The 15,532-nt window shown below is 49.8% G+C and overlaps 1 protein-coding gene across 2 annotated transcripts in view; it reads right to left on the bottom strand.

Moving 5' to 3' along the window:
• Window positions 1–9,377, bottom strand: part of ITIH5 (inter-alpha-trypsin inhibitor heavy chain 5) — a 52,118-nt gene extending 42,741 nt beyond the window's left edge. The window contains exon 1 of one of the 2 annotated variants that reach the window (XM_077340309.1): window positions 9,148–9,377. In XM_077340309.1, coding sequence (XP_077196424.1) covers window positions 9,148–9,267 — 120 coding nt within the window. In that variant the 5' untranslated portion in view covers window positions 9,268–9,377. The remainder of the gene's footprint in view (window positions 1–9,147) is intronic. The other variant, XM_077340310.1, reaches the window with a different exon arrangement.
• Between the last annotated feature and the right edge of the window lie 6,155 nt (window positions 9,378–15,532).

Raw genomic sequence — 15,532 nt, 5'->3', positions numbered from 1 at the left:
CGATTTTACCATAGAGTTTCTAGTGATTCCTAGAGCTACCCGTGTCACTCCTGTTCTTTTAACCAGGACTGATATGGCACTGCAGCTAGCATTTTATCCCTGTCCACAGCCTTCCCACAAATCCATGGTAAGTGTGAATAGGATTGCATCCTAACGCTGCAATCCTAAAATCCTAAAACACCCTCTCAGAAGCTGCCATTTTGTCTACAGGATCTGATCTCTGTAAGCTGGAGAAATCTAGGAGAACCCCAGCCTCCCCAGTCAGATGTTGTCAACCGTAATTTGTAACTTCCTTGATGAACAAAAAGGACTCAAAGTAATCAGAAAACAAAACCCAGAAAACATTAAAAATAAGAGCTGGTTTTTATATTCCACTTCTCCCTGCCCAAAGGAGTCTCAAAACAGCTGATGATCGCCTTCCCTTCCTCTCCCTTCAACAGGCACCCTATGAGGTAGGTGGGGCCAAAAGAGCTCTAAGAGGACTGCTCTATGAGAACAGCTTCTAACAAGTCTGTGACTTGCCCAAGGTCACCCAGCTGGCTGCATGCGGAGGAGAAGCAAGGAGTGAAATCCGGCTCTTCAAATTAGAGGCCACCTCTCTTAATTATGATACCATGCTGGCATGAATGGCAACATCAGGGCTGGCTCAAAGATGCCCAAGCTATTATGTCCCCACATACCGTAGCCAGGATGCACAAGGCTCCCAACCACCAGGTGGGGCCCACAGTTTTCCCGCAATTACACCTGATTTCCAGGCTATAGTGATCAGTTCCCCTGGAGAAAAGGGCTGCTTTGGGTGGTGGATGCCAGCCTCCAGGTGGGACCTGGGGATCCCCCAGAATTATAACTCATCTCCAGACTACAGCGATCTGTTCCCTTGGAGAAAAGGGCTGTTTAGGAGGGTGGACTCCATAGTATCACACTCCACTGAGGTCCCTCCCTTCTCCAGATCCCACCCACTCCTGGCTCCACCCCCAAAACCTCCAGGTCTTTCCCAATCCAGAGTTGGCAAGCCGATGGCCTACACACATTTCAAGGGAAGGTTAGCCGCGGTGAACAAGCCGTCTTCGTGACAATTTGTACGCAGCTGATCGCGGTTCACGTCTTTTCGCTTTGGAAACCCTGAGAAGGGCTCCTGGCAGAGAGGTTGACAACTTCTGGACCTCTATCAATGGAAGGGCCCCGCCAGCAATCAACCTGCTATTCTTTAGCTGTCACATTTGTGTATATCTGTCCACGCACACACACGCCCACGCAGGATGGAAGAGAAACCAATTAGCAGATCAAAGCCGCGCAAAAGGAATCCGAACCGTCCTGCCAAAGTACGAACGACCGGGTCGAAGGCTCGTTTTAAACCGTGAACTCACAAGGACCGCGAGAAAGAATGCAGAGGCCTTGGCACGGTGCCAAATTCACATTGGGGAGGGGGCTGGAATCGAGAGGAATACCTCATCGTGCCATTCACCTTTGCAATTCACACACCTTCCCCCCTCGCGGATAGGGATGCCAGACTCCAGGTGGGACCTGGATATTCCCTGGAATTACGGAGATTGGTTCCCCTGGAGGACATGGCTGCTTAAAACGTGAACTGTATGGCATTAGACCCCATTGAAGGCCCCCCCTCCCCAAACCCCACCCTCTATAATCTCCCCCCCCCCCAAATCCCCAAGCTTTGCCCAACCCAGAGATGGCAACCCTGCCCCCAGGCGGCATTTCTGTGTTTTTTGCAATGGTCCACAGGCATGGAAGCCTAATATTGGTGCACTTTAATAAGTAATTGTTAAAATTTTAGATTGTTTTATAACTTAACTTTCCAGCTTGCAGTTGACCAAGACGAGGCTAGATCCCATCTGCAGGATCGAGTCAGTTGAAACTGAGACCAAGAGCCCTGGCAGGAAAATCCACTGTTTGCTGATGTATATAAATTAGGTTTTTTCGGGGAGTTGGGGGGTTGGTTCAGTCCAGTCCTTCTTATGCCATGCTGGGGTCTGAATAAAGAGCTCAAATCACTTCCAGTGTCTGTGTCTACCTCTGAACCCGCGGATTTAACAGATAGGGTTTGAGGAGGGGAGGAACTGTGGTTTTAGTTCAGTTGGGATACGATGTAGCTGGAGAACAGATCTCTTTCCCTGTGGGATTATGCAAGATACGCAGTGTGCATGATGCAACACTATATGAAGACTATCCTACAGGGGGCATCAGAGGAGATGTGTAGTTACCCTATTTAGAATAGGACCTTCCAGTATTTTTCAGATAATCACCTCCTGTGTACTGCTGGTTAGAGACTTCCTGCTCCTTTGAGCACACTTCCTGCCTGCTTGCTTCCAGAACGTTTTAGTCGGTTAGACCTATAGGACTATCTCTCTCCATTCTTAAAAGTAAAGGCAAAGGTATCCCCTGTGCAAGCACCGAGTCATGTCTGACCCTTTGGGTGACGCCCTCTAGCGTTTTCATGACAGACTCAATACGGGGTGGTTTGCCAGTGCCTTCCCCAGTCATCACCGTTTACCCCCCAGCAAGCTGGGTACTCCTTTTACTGACCCCGGAAGGATGGAAGGCTGAGTCGACCTTGAGCCGGCTGCTGGGATTGAATTCCCAGCCTCATGGGCAGAGGTTCGGACTGCATGTCTGCTGCCTTTCCACTCTGCGCCACAAGAGGCTCTCCACGCTTAGCCACCTATATAATCTTCTTCTTCTTCTAAGTTGTTTCCCTCCTTAATAAAACTGTTTTATTCTTGAAGCAGCCGGTGCAATTCTTCGCACATTTAAACTCTGCCAACATTCCCAGCCTGTGCTCTTAATTTATATACTGAACTAGCAGATCCCCTCCTAACGGCAGAGGTGATTTTTATGACTGTTTATATGAAGTTCTGGAAGGAGGAGTTGGCACAAAGTCGAGCATTCCCCGTTGTTCAAACATGCGTGACCTTTCTGCTCCTGGTTCTGGGGATTGTCTTGTTCATGAAAGGGGGGGGGGAGAGAAATTGCAACTGTGAAGGGGCCTGATTTGGGTCAAGCTGCAGAGGTTGGGGTAGAATGGGGGGGGGAGGCCAAAATTGTTCCATTCCCAAATGATTTCAGCAACTGAGTCCCCTCCCTCCCTCCTGGTCTGTTGCGGGTTGCCAACCTCCAGGCAATTCATAACATAGCTGTTGGGCCGAATTTGGTACCAAGTATTTTGAATATTATATTTTTGTAAAAAAAACTTTTTGGTTTTGAGTTTATCATCCAGGGCTTTATTGCACAGTGACTTCTGGTCACTTGTGTTATATCCACACATTGTGCAACCTCCTGCTTGCCTCCTTGCCAACCTCCAGGTCGGGCCTGGAGAGCTCCCAGAATTACAACTGATTTCTAGGTGACGGGTATCTCCTAGCCAGCAGCTGTCAGCTCTACCTAGTAGATCTCTTTAAAGAAAACAAGGTGTGTGTGCGGGGAAGGGAACAAAACTCTGCCTTTTAAATGGCTATCAGGTTGCCAACTGGGTCAGGAAATTGTGGGAGATTTTGGAGGTGGAGTCTGGGGGTCAGGGTTTGAGAAGGGGAGGGACCCCCAGCCAGGCGTAAATCCATTGCCTCTGCCCCCCAAGGTCACCCAACAGGCCTCCTGGGTCTCAAAATGTCTTATAACTGCCTTCCCTTCCTCTCCCCACAACAGATACCCTGTGAGGTCAGTGAGGCTGAGAGAGCTCTGAGAGAACTGGGACTGGACCAAGTTCCCCCAGCTGGCTGCATGTAGAGAAGGAGTGGGGAATCCAACCCGATGCTCCAGATTAGAGGCTGCTGCTTTTAACCACAACACCATCTTTGCCATCCTTTTAACCTCTGGACTCCAAGCTGTGTTAAAGTTTTCTGTCAGCCTCTTTCAGCCTCCACCCCCAGCCCACAGTAGACGAAGCAACTTGTCACAGAAAAGCACGTTGTGGGAAAAACGGATGAGGCAGAGCCCGCTGGAATTTTTCCTCATGCGCCTCTCCAGCTGCACCAGCTGTCTGACACGCCAAAATTAAGCAGGTGGCACTTCCAGTCAAGCTTTTGGGTCGGGACCAAAGGCAACAGAGAATGCACTTCAGTGATGGGTACAACCCCGCTCTGTGTAAGCTAGATTGTGTTTATCCCCAAGGGAGCCTGGAATCCCAGGTTGGACACAGTGTGCAGTGCAGCTGGCCATAACCCTTCCTCCCAAACCATGCCACTAGCCCTCACCAGATCGTTGCCCTGACAACAAGTTTGGGCATTTGTTTATAACAGCGTTGGGAGGGAAAGTGAGTCATAGGACACCCGTCCGGCATGCCAAACTGTTCCTCCTCCGTTTCTCCCACCCAACGAGAAGCCCCGCAAATTCCAGGCCAAGGGTTGGCTTCTCTAGTTTCATAGAATCACAGAATCATAGAGTTGGAAGGGACCTCCTGAGTCATCTAGTCCAACCCTCTGCACTATGCAGGACACTGACAACCCTCTTGCTCCTCCACTGTAACCTGCCACCCCCTTGAACCTTTACAGAATCAGCCTCTCCGACAGATGGCTATCCAGCCTCTGTTTAAAGATCTCCAAAGAGGGAGAACCCACCACCTCCCGAGGAAGCCTGTTCCACTGAGGAACCGCTCTGACTGTCAGGAACTTCTTCCGGAGGTTTAGATGGAATTTCTTTTGAATTAATTTCATCCCATTGGTTCTGGTCCGTCCCTCAATAGGTTGATGGCAGCTTCTCACAAATCAGCAGGTCCTGGGTTCGACTCACCCTCCTGTCCAAAAGATTAGCTGCAGGAATCGCCATGTCATCAAATTATTTCCAGCTCCCTCTCCCCGCCCCTGAGCATTCTGGGTGTTAGGGCAGGTCCTTGAACCCTATACAAAGTTTGGCCAAATAAATAGCTTCTTGCAATAAGATAATATGGACTTTTTTTTGGAGGGGGGGTTTGCTAGATTTCAGAGCCTTCACATATAGCTCTGAGTGATTTCTGGACATGGGGTTGCCAACCTCCAGGCAGGCCCAGAGATTTGCTTTACAACTGAGCTGAGAGCCACCTTGGTGTTGTGGTTAAGAGCAGCAGCTTCTAATCCGGCGAGCCGGGTTTGATTCCCTTCTCCTCCGCATGCAGCTGACTGCGTGACTTTGGGCTCGTCACAGCCCTGATAGTGCTGTTCTCTCAGAGCAGTACTGTCAGAGCTCTCTCAGCCCCGCTTACGTCAGAGGGTGCCTGTTGTGGGAAGAGGAAAGGTAAGGCGATTGTCAGCTGCTCCATATGGACCAAATTTTAAATCAATACCCCCCCCCGTCAATGGTGTCCTACTTTACCAATGTTAAAATCTGGTCACCTTGGCTTTGAGACTCCTTTGGACAGTGAAAAGCCGGGTATAAAAACCAACTCTTCTTCTTCATCATCTCCAGAAGATAGGTTCCCCTGGAGAGAAGGTGCTTTGGAGGGAGGGCTCTAAGGTATTATCCTCTACTGAGGTCTCCCCCCACCACACTGCCCCCCCCCCCGTCTCTAGGGCTTTCCCAAGCCAAAGCAGGCAGTCCCGTGAGCTTGCATGGTGTTTACCACCTAACTTCCATGGAACAAAAAATTTAAAGCTACAGGAAACCTGTTGCAACCGACCCCTTGAGACCTCGAAAACTGTCTCTGTGCACCCCCCTCCCCCCCACACACACAAAGGCATAGATCCAGAATTAAACTTTGGTGGCCTTAAAAATGACCCTGGATACAGACATTGTTCTGTAGCTTCAGACCAACACCAGAACCTACCCTTAGCAGCTGTAAGCCAATACAGGGGGAAAGACGGGCAGAATAACTACTCCCTCCCCCTCCAGGGGGGCTTCAAGAAGCCCGGACTGGGAGCATTTCGGCCTGAAGCAAAGAAGAAGAGTTCATATTTTCTTGGATGCTTAGGGCTGATCCTGCGTTGAGCAGGGGGTGGGACTAGATGGCCTCTATGGCCCCTTCCAACTCTATGATTCTATGAATCTATGATATTCTTGTTCACTAACTCCCTGGCCCTAATCCAGGTCATGACTCTGTCTCTTGTTCCCTACACACACCTCTGTTTCTCAAGCCCAAAGAACGCATCTGGCATTCCAATCAAATAATTCCAGCAGAAGAGAGAGCCCTTGGTGGTGGAAAGAGGTGGGAAAGGTTTTTGAGCCAAGAGGCATCCAGAGATGGGTTGCCCTCGCCTGCCTCTGCGTAGCAACCCCTCCCCAGGTGGTCTTCCCATCCAAATTGTAACCGGGGCCGACCCTGCTTAGCTTTTGAAAACGCAGAAAGGAAGACCAGCCAGCTGACAAACTGAAGGAAAAAAAGGAAGAAATCTCCAAACTGGCTGCTTCTGGCGGAGGTTTTATTCTCTTCTATAAATCTGCCAGAATGAGATCTGTTGTAACCTCATTTTCAGAATATATCTTCTTCAACAGCTAATAATAAAGCATAAGATAGTACTATTACATCTGGCTTGTCTAGTTACTGCTACAAATACATTACAAGAAGTAATTACAAAGCTTGGGGATTTCTTCTTTTCTCCTTTCCTTTTGAGATTGGGCAAGATTGGGCTAGGCTAGGATATCCAGTGTAGGAAGCTGGTCAGTATCATTAGTAATAGCAATAATGATAATTTTATTAAGATACTGCCCTACTCTTGTGTCTGTGGACCTGCCAAGGACTGAGCTTGAGGTCTGGGGCAGGATCGTAATCCGGAACATGGGATTAGTCAGTGCAGAGAGCCAGTTTGGTGTAGTGGTTAGGAGTGTGGACTTCTAATCTGGCACGCCAGGTTCGAATCTGCACTCCTCCACATGCAGCCAGCTGGGTGACCTTGGGCTCGCCACGGCACTGAGAAAGCTGTTCTGACCGGGCAGTGATATCAGGGCTCTCTCAGCCTCACCCACCCCACTGGGTGTCTGTTGTGGGGAGAGGAAAGGGAAGGCGACTGTAAGCCACTTTGAGCCTCCTTCGGATAGGGAAAAGCAGCATTGAAGAACCAACTCTTCTTCTTCTTCATGGTCAGATCCCGTCCGTTCCTGTTCCGCACAGGGAAATCCAGCTGCCCAAGAACATTGAAAGTGCATTATCCTATGTCTGCGGAATGGTCTCTGAACCCACGGATCCAACACCTGCCCAGCTCAGGGTGGTACACAGCATACAACATTAAAAGTTAAGAAACCCAAAGTTAAGACCAAGCAAAATGTAAACAATATCAGACAGCATCAAACTGTAGCAGTACATTGCTGGCATCTGCAGAGGGTATATCTGAAGAATCTCCCAGAGCAAGACTCCAGTGGGGTGGCTTTTGTCTGCTGGGTAAACTCGCATGGGATCAGGGTGGAAATTGAAGATCCTGCACACAGGCCCTTTAAACATAGATGATCCTGCCTCGAGTGGCCAATAACGTTTGCATTGCATGAAAAATGTACAGCCAAACCCAAGACAGCAATTTGCTTTAAAAGAAGAATAGTTTCAGTAGATTGAGGGGGGGGTTGGGGGGGACGCTGGGGGGGGGAATGCGTAATCCCTTCCCTGTCTTCTGCTCTTTCTACCGCAATGCCCCCCCCCCACACACACACAGAGACACTGCTTTCCTCTTAAAATATCACAGGCGAAGACAGCTGGGTTTCCACTTGCTGGCGAAGGATTTGTATAGCGCTTAAGTAGTCCTTAAGAACTTCCCCACCCAGAGCTGGCCACCCAGTCCCTGTAGATTTGTTAAACATTTTTGCATGTCTTCTGCAGTTCTGCCTACTATGTCCTCACAAACTCCACAGATTTATTTATGATGAAGGGCAGGATTCCCAAGTAACCCCTGCACTTTACTTTCATTTACGGCAGGCCCCCAACCCCCCCCCCCCCCCAAAAAAAAGCACAGGGAATCTCTGAAGTGAGAAAGAGGCCATTTTGAAAAGCAACAAAACATTCCAAGGACCTTAATGCTAAAAGGTCGCAAGAGAAGGAACAAGTAGACCTTCCACGTTCTGAAATCTGAGGACAGAAGTCTGTCGCTAGGACATGCCAAGGCACGTCCTGTCCACTCTCTCTGGGACACACACCAGCAAGGAAAGTGAACAACTCCCAGGGTCTTTTACTCCCAGATATACTGCACCTGAACATGGAGGTTCCATTTTGCACACTCTTGCCTAGAGGCATTAGTGTTTAAAGACACTTGTTTGGTTCAAGAGATGTTCTTCGGGCAGACTTGTACAATTGGGACCCATGAGAGCTAAAGCGCCTTTAATTGCAATATATTAAAAAAACAATTTTATACTAGTATCTTTCAGATCTGAGTCTGACACACTCAATCTACTACAGCTGCATTGTGTCTCTTGAAGGAGGTGCCAAAGGGAAGAGGGTTTTTTTTCCTAAGTTTATCTTTTCCCTCTGGAAGTCTGGCAGAAACGGGAGAAGACAACCCGACGAAATTTCCCTCCCTCGGCAACTCTTAAAAGGTGTGGCGAAAGAATCTTGGATTGTCTAAGAATTTTATGCTGGACAATCTCATCGGTCTTTCGGGTCATCCATGGACTCAGATTTAGGGAAGGTTGCCAACTTATCGATCAGCTCTGCTCCTCGGCTTCTAACAGCAGCCTGCTAAATAAGCACGTCCGGCCTTTGGCTACCAAACCATGAACAACTCCACGGGCAAAATGACCAGGCATTGGGCTACAATCAACCTAACCCTTCCTCTGTCCCTCTGGGGTTCCCTTCTACCATTCTGCTGTCCTTAACTGGTTGTCTGCACCAGCCACAAATTCATTGCCAAGGCTATCATGCTGATCAAGCAGGGGTGCCAGCCTCCAGGTGAGACCTGGGGATCCCCTGAAATTACACCTTATCCCCAGATTATGGAGCTCAGCTCCCCTGGAAAAAAACAGACACTTTGGAGGGTGGACTTTCAGGCAGTGGAGACAGGCCATGGGGAATCCCCTGGCATTACAACTCTTCTCCAGACTACGGAGATCAGTTCCCTTGGAGAAAATAGCTGCTTTGGAGCATGGACCCCCCCCCCATCACCCAAAAAAGTCCTCCTTAGCCTCCACCCCCATATCCAGGGGTCTCCTGGCCTGGATCTGGCACTCCACGCTCCCCCATCCCCTGCCAGGGTCCAGGGCGGATTGAGCAACACTCCGGAAGAATATATATATATATATTTAACTTACATTGTCGATGAGGCTGTAGTCCAGAATCTCAGCCTCTTCCAGTTCCCGGGCTAAGGATTGGGGATCCTGCTGTCCGCCAACAATTGACAGGCCGCAGCAGAAGCACACCAAAAGGAGCATGTTTATTAGAAGACCCCCAGAGAGCCCCCTCCTTCCTGCCTGGGAGAAGGTGGCAGGGCCTCCCGGTCAGTCAGCCGCTGCAGCTACGGCTCACGGAGATGGGGAAAGCTCTCGGACAGGAGTCGGCTTGGCTGCCTGCCCCTGCCTTCCCTCCGCCTCTGGGCCAGCCCCTTTGCCAGAGATCACAGCCAAGGCTGGGATTTCCTTGTTCTCACTTCATTTAACTGGGGGGTGGAGGGGGGGGGGAATCTCTGATCTGTCTGATCCTTGGGAGTTTTTCTTCCCTCCTCCCATCTGTGAGGTTTAATTTCAGATACCCTCCAAAAAATGTATTGTAAAGCACCAAGCAGAGAGCCCTGGTTGTATCGAGGAAGTAGAAGTAGGTGCCTCTGAGCATGTGAAGAGTGTTGGTGTCAAGGGGGACTTCCACATTCAGAGGCACTAAAGTGTTTGAGTCCCGGAGCCAGGAGGCAACATCAGGGGAAGGCCTTCCAGAGGAAGTGGTTGGCCACTGTGTGAGGCAGGATGCTGGATTAGCAGGGCTCTCCTTATGTTCTTATGAAGACCTCAGCCTCTATGGGAAGTATTTGGCCCTCCAGAGGAAGTGGTTGGCTGCTGTGTGAGACAGGAGGCTGGACTAGATGGACCACTGGTCTGATCCAGCAGGGCTCTTCTGATGTTCTTAGGATGCTGGACTAGATGGACCCCTGGTCTGATCCAGCAGGGCTCTTCTGATGTTCTTGGGATGCTGGATTAGATGGACCCCTGGTCTGATCCAGCAGGGCTCTTCTGATGTTCTTGGGATGCTGGACTAGATGGACCCCTGGTCTGACCCAGCAGGGTTCTTCTGATGTTCTTAGGATGCTGGACTAGATGGACCCCTGGTCTGATCCAGCAGGGCTCTTCTGATGTTCTTGGGATGCTGGACTAGATGGACCCCTGGTCTGACCCAGCAGGGTTCTTCTGATGTTCTTGGGATGCTGGACTAGATGGACCCCTGGTCTGACCCAGCAGGGTTCTTCTGATGTTCTCGGGATGCTGGACTAGATGGACCTCTGGTCTGATCCACAAGGGCTCTTCTGATGTTCTCAGGATGCTGGATTAGATGGACCGCTGGTCTGATCTACAAGGGCTCTTCTGATGTTCTCAGGATGCTGGACTAGATGGACCCCTGGTCTGATCCACAAGGGCTCTTCTGATGTTCTCAGGATGCTGGACTAGATGGACCCCTGGTCTAACCCAGCAGGGCTCTTCTGATGTTCTCAGGATGCTGGACTAGATGGACCTCTGGTCTGATCCACCAGAACTCTTATGATGTTCTCGGGATGCTGGACTAGATGGACCCCTGGTCTGACCCAGCAGGGCTCTTCTGAAGAGCCCTGCTGGATCAGACCAGGGGTCCATTTAGTCCAGCATCCTGTTTCATGCACTGGCCAACCAGTTCCTCAGGAGGGCCAACAACAGGCCAGAGAGGCTGAGACTTTCCCCAGATATTGCCTCCTGACTCTGAGATTCAGCGGACTAGTGCCTCCGAACATGGAGGTTTCCCTCAGACACCATGGCTAGTAGCCATTGATAGGCTTATCCTCCATGAATTTCTCATCCTCCTTGAAAGCTGTTTATTCCCGTGGCCATCATGACACCCTCTGGCAGTGAATTCCACATTTTCATCACTCTCTGTATAAAGTAGTGTTTCCTTTTGCCCACCCTGAACCTACTGCCCATCAGCTCCCTTGGAGGCCCTCGAGTTCGTTTCCTTTGGTTGACAGAGAAGGAAATTCCTCTTTGTCAACTCTCCCCAACCTATGTTTTTACAAAGCAATCATTGTGCACAAACTCACCCAACTGAGGCTTCATCACTACCACAGAGGGAGGACTTTATGTTTCAATGGGAACTGGAGAAGCAGATGTCGCCAATGAAAATTCCTGTGTTTCTAGCAGCGATCACTGGTCAGATTGTGCCAGCTGCGCAATTCCCCAAAATTAAAAGCATCCATGTCGGAGAGAAAACAGGCTTCTTGTGGAGGCAGGTGGTCCTGGCTGGGATGGGCCACGATTGCTTCTTCTCAGTATCCAGCCTTGCTGGGAAGAAAGGGGCATTCACCAAGTGGGTTCTGGATCCAGCCTAGCCTAGAGTTGCCCTAGAAGCTGAAATGACTAAAAGAGAGGTGCAAGAGTCCAGTGGTAACTTGAAGACTAAAAAAAATTGTGACAGATAAGAACAGAAGAGAAACCATATTGCATCAGGCCAATGAACCATTGAGGGACCTGGGGAGCCCCTGGAATTCAAGCTCATCTCTAGACTAAGCACTGGTTAGACTCAGAGAGCCGGCAGGGCATCATTGGGACCTTGGGCTAGTCACAGTTCTTTTGGAGTTGTTCTCATAGAGCAGTTCTGGCAGAGCTCCCTCAGCCCCAACTCCAACACAGGGTGCCTGTTGTGGGGAGAGAAAGGGAAGTTTATAAGCTGCTTTGAGACTCCTCTGCTTATTTGGAATATTATGTCCTGTTCTGGGTGCCACAATTCAAGAAGGATAGGGACAACCTGGGACATATTCGGAGAAGGGCGGCTAGGATGGTTGCACAGTTGTCTTATGAGGAGAGGCTGAGAGAGTTGGGCCTGTGCAGCTTGGAGAAGAGGAGGGCCAGGGGGGAGAGGAGAGCTGCATTGAACTACATAAAAGGTAGACATGCAGAAGAGGAGAAGAAGAAGAAGAAGAAGAAGAAGAAGAAGAAGAAGAAGAAGAAGAAGAAGAAGAAGAAGAGTTGGTTCTTATATGCTGCTTTTCCCTACCCGAAGGAGTCTCAAAGCAGCATACAGTCGCCTTCCCTTCCTCTCCCCACAACAGACCCCCTGTGAGGTGGGTGAGGCTGTGAGAGCCCTGATATTCCTGCTCAGTCAGAACAGTTTTATCAGTGCCGTGGCAAGCCCAAGGTCATCCAGCTGGCTGCATGTGGGGGAGCGCAGAATCGAACCCGGCATGCCAGATTAGAAGTCCGCACTCCTAACCACTACACCAAACTGGCTCTCTTGTTTACAAACAACTTGTTTACTGCAGCTTTAGAGACCAGCTTTAGAGACAAGGACTAGGAGCAGCAGGCTCAGAGGGCGGGAAAGCAAGTTTCACTGAAATATTAGAAAGCATTTGCCACTCATAGGTGGAATCTGCTGCCTTGGGGGGGGTGGAGACTCCTTCATTGGATCTTTTTGGGAGGAGATTGAATGAGCACATGTCGGGAGTGTCTGACTTTTAAGTCCCCGAGAAAGTGGGGTGCTGTACTGGATGGCCCTTGGTGGTCTCTTCCAGCTCTGTGTGATCAGGAATCTGATTCTGAGATCAGTTCTCCTGGAGAAAATGGCTGCTTTGGGGGATGGATTCCATAGCGTTATACTTCACTGCCATCTGCCCCGAATCCCGCCCACCCTGGCTCCACCCCTTAGTCCTCCAGGTATTTCCCAATGTGGAGTTGGCTACTTTAGGCTCATTGAATCCAACATTCTGTGGCCAAAACCCAGAGGCAGCAAGCAGCAACTTACAAAGGTATATCCTCTACCCCTGATTCTCCTAGACCAGTGGTCCCCAACCTTTTTATCACCGGGGACCGGTTAACCCTTGACAATTTTACTGAGGCCCAGGGGGGCGGGGTAGTCTTTTGCCGAGGGATGTTGCCGCTGCCACCTGAGCCCCGGCTCCACTTGCTTTTCCGCTGGTGCCCCTGACTTCCCGCCGCCCGTTGAGGGGCGCTGCCAGCAGCAGCTGCGCACTGCCATGCCAAGGGGGAGCCCCAGCCATGGCGGCCGCTGGAGAGCACCAAAGGTGAACTGGCGGCAGAGTGGCAGGGCATCCCCCGAGGCAGCAGCCAGGGAGGAGGACGAGTAGGAGCCGCGGCCCGGTACTGACTGATCCACGGACCGGTACTGGTCCCCAGACTGGGGGTTGGGGACAGCTGTCCTAGACTTTTAAGGTACTGCTGGACTCTTGCCGACAGACTGACACAGCAGCCCATCTTTATCGAAACTGAGGCTGTTGTACTTTGGTCACATTCTGAGAAGACCAGACTCACTAGCAATGACAATAAGGCTAGGAAAAGTGGAAGGCCACAGGAAAAGAGGAAGATGCAAGAGGAGGTGGATGGACTCCATCAAGGAAGCCATGGCCCCCTATTGCCGAGACTTGGACCCATTCTGCACTCGTTGGATAATGTGCTTTCAGTGCCCCTTAGAAGCAGATTTTCTAGTTCTGCCAGGAAAATCCAGCTGCAAAAGCATACTGAAAGTCCATAATCCAATTTGTGCAGAATGGGCCCTGAGCTAGACTGTTAATGACAGGAGGTTATTCGTTCACAGGGTCGCCGTAAATTGGAAACTACCTGAAAACACTTAACATGCACAGATATGGGTGTCTGCAGGGTGTGGGCTAGAGGGGACTTCAGTAGCTCATGGCATTATAAGACCTGCAAACCCAAGTTCAGTTTTAGGGTTTCCGCAGTAAGTATGGAAAGAATGTTTGAGCACATTCTGCCACCTTGTGGATATCTGGAGAATTGCAAGCAATAAGAGCCAAGCTGAAAAACCCCTAGGGGGAAATTATTGCTAATAATGGGAGGGCCAAAGCAGGATTGCAGCCCAATGTCAAAAAACCCAAAGGAATGACTACTTGGGAAATCGCACCGCTTTAAGGAGGACAAAGATGAGACTGAAATTGGTGAGGATTTTCTAATCCTTGGCTTCATCTAAAGAAGGCAGGGACTCATGGGAAATGTAGTCCCTGGACCTCTGGAGAGCCACCGCTTGGCTGCCCCCAATAGACTGGAAGCAAGAACTTGTTCGAGATTAGGAAATTCAAAGTTTGAGTCTAGGGGCGCCTGGAAGATCGGCCAAGTTTTATTCAAAGTATGTGCTTTTGTACGCATGCCCCCTTCTTCAGATTCAACGAAAGACGGTTTCCTCAACCATTACAAGGGAGAGAGCACATTTTGGGTCCAGTGACTCTTCTAAGATGAACAAAGTTTCATTTGAGGGATGAGCTTTCCTGTGCAAGCACATTTCCTGGGATACAATGTCACGGAATGGAAGGAATCAGTCCATACTTACAGGCAAAGTGTGAGAGGAAATAAACATCCAGAACAATCAGAACAGTGAACCAATTCCAGACATAAATAGGAAAATCCAGCAATTTCTCAACTTTTTTTACCACTCAGAAACTCCCAAAACATTCCCCAGGCTTTGAGAAACCCCAGAAGTGGCACAATCGGGCAGAATATGGTTGGGAAGCAGAGCTGTGGACACGCCCACCCCAGGCCCCTCCCCTCCCCACCCACCCCCCAGGCCCATAGTTGGCCATTTTGGATGGGGGTAGGTTTCATGAAACCCTGGTTAAGAAAGCCTGATATAATCCATTCCTAAAGATAGATTCAAGTGAGTACCCGTGTTGGTCTGAAGCAGCACAACACAACATAATCAGAGTCCAGTGGTACCTTTAAGACCAAGAAAGATTTATTCAAGGTGTGAGCTTTTGAGTGCAAACAATCTTCCTCAGACTGTCTGAACAAGAGTGCTTGCATTTGAAAGCTCACACCTTGAATAAATCTTTGTTGGTCTTAAAGGTACCACTGGACTCTGATTCCGTTTTGTTATAATCCATTCCTGACAGCAGGTAGCTGAAACCTTGCTCTTTTGTCCCCCCTCCTCTCCTCTCAAGCATGGAACCTGAGGAGGGGGGGGGTTAAAGGGGCTATCTGCATGCCTAACAAACTGGGTGGATATAGCTGCATTACGGCAGTCAAGATCTGTGAATGGCAGTAAACTAGCACGCAACAACAAGTGAGCACACAACAAGTGAGAACACAGGTCTTTTGAGAAGGTGAGAATGAGGTGGGAGGCCAGGGGGCACCCCCAAGATCAACATAATTCAATTTTGGGTACAAGCGGGGGCTGTAACATCCGTGGGCTCTATTCGTTCATCCTGTTCTTCATTGTAACCCCAGCTAAATGGTACAAGAGGCAAAACTGAATTGAGAAAATAAAAACCCACCAAAAACCCAACTTATATACTCAGTGGAGCACAGGGATTGCTGTGTTTGGGGATCTGCCCAGGACTGAGCTTGAGATCCAAGGCAGGATCCAGGCAGCCATGTAATTGGCCAATGTGGTTCTAGATCTCGTCTGTCGCATCCAATGACTTCAAACCAGTAGTTAACCAATAGCATGCACTGTTGGGAAGATCCATTATCTGCTCAGTGTATACATGTTGGGGTTTTCAGA

Source organism: Paroedura picta, chromosome 5, assembly GCF_049243985.1.
Source record: "Paroedura picta isolate Pp20150507F chromosome 5, Ppicta_v3.0, whole genome shotgun sequence".
NCBI classification, from domain to species: Eukaryota; Metazoa; Chordata; class Lepidosauria; order Squamata; family Gekkonidae; genus Paroedura; species Paroedura picta.
The sequence above is the reverse complement of the archived record's forward strand: the minus strand, read 5'-3'. Positions and strand labels throughout refer to the sequence as shown.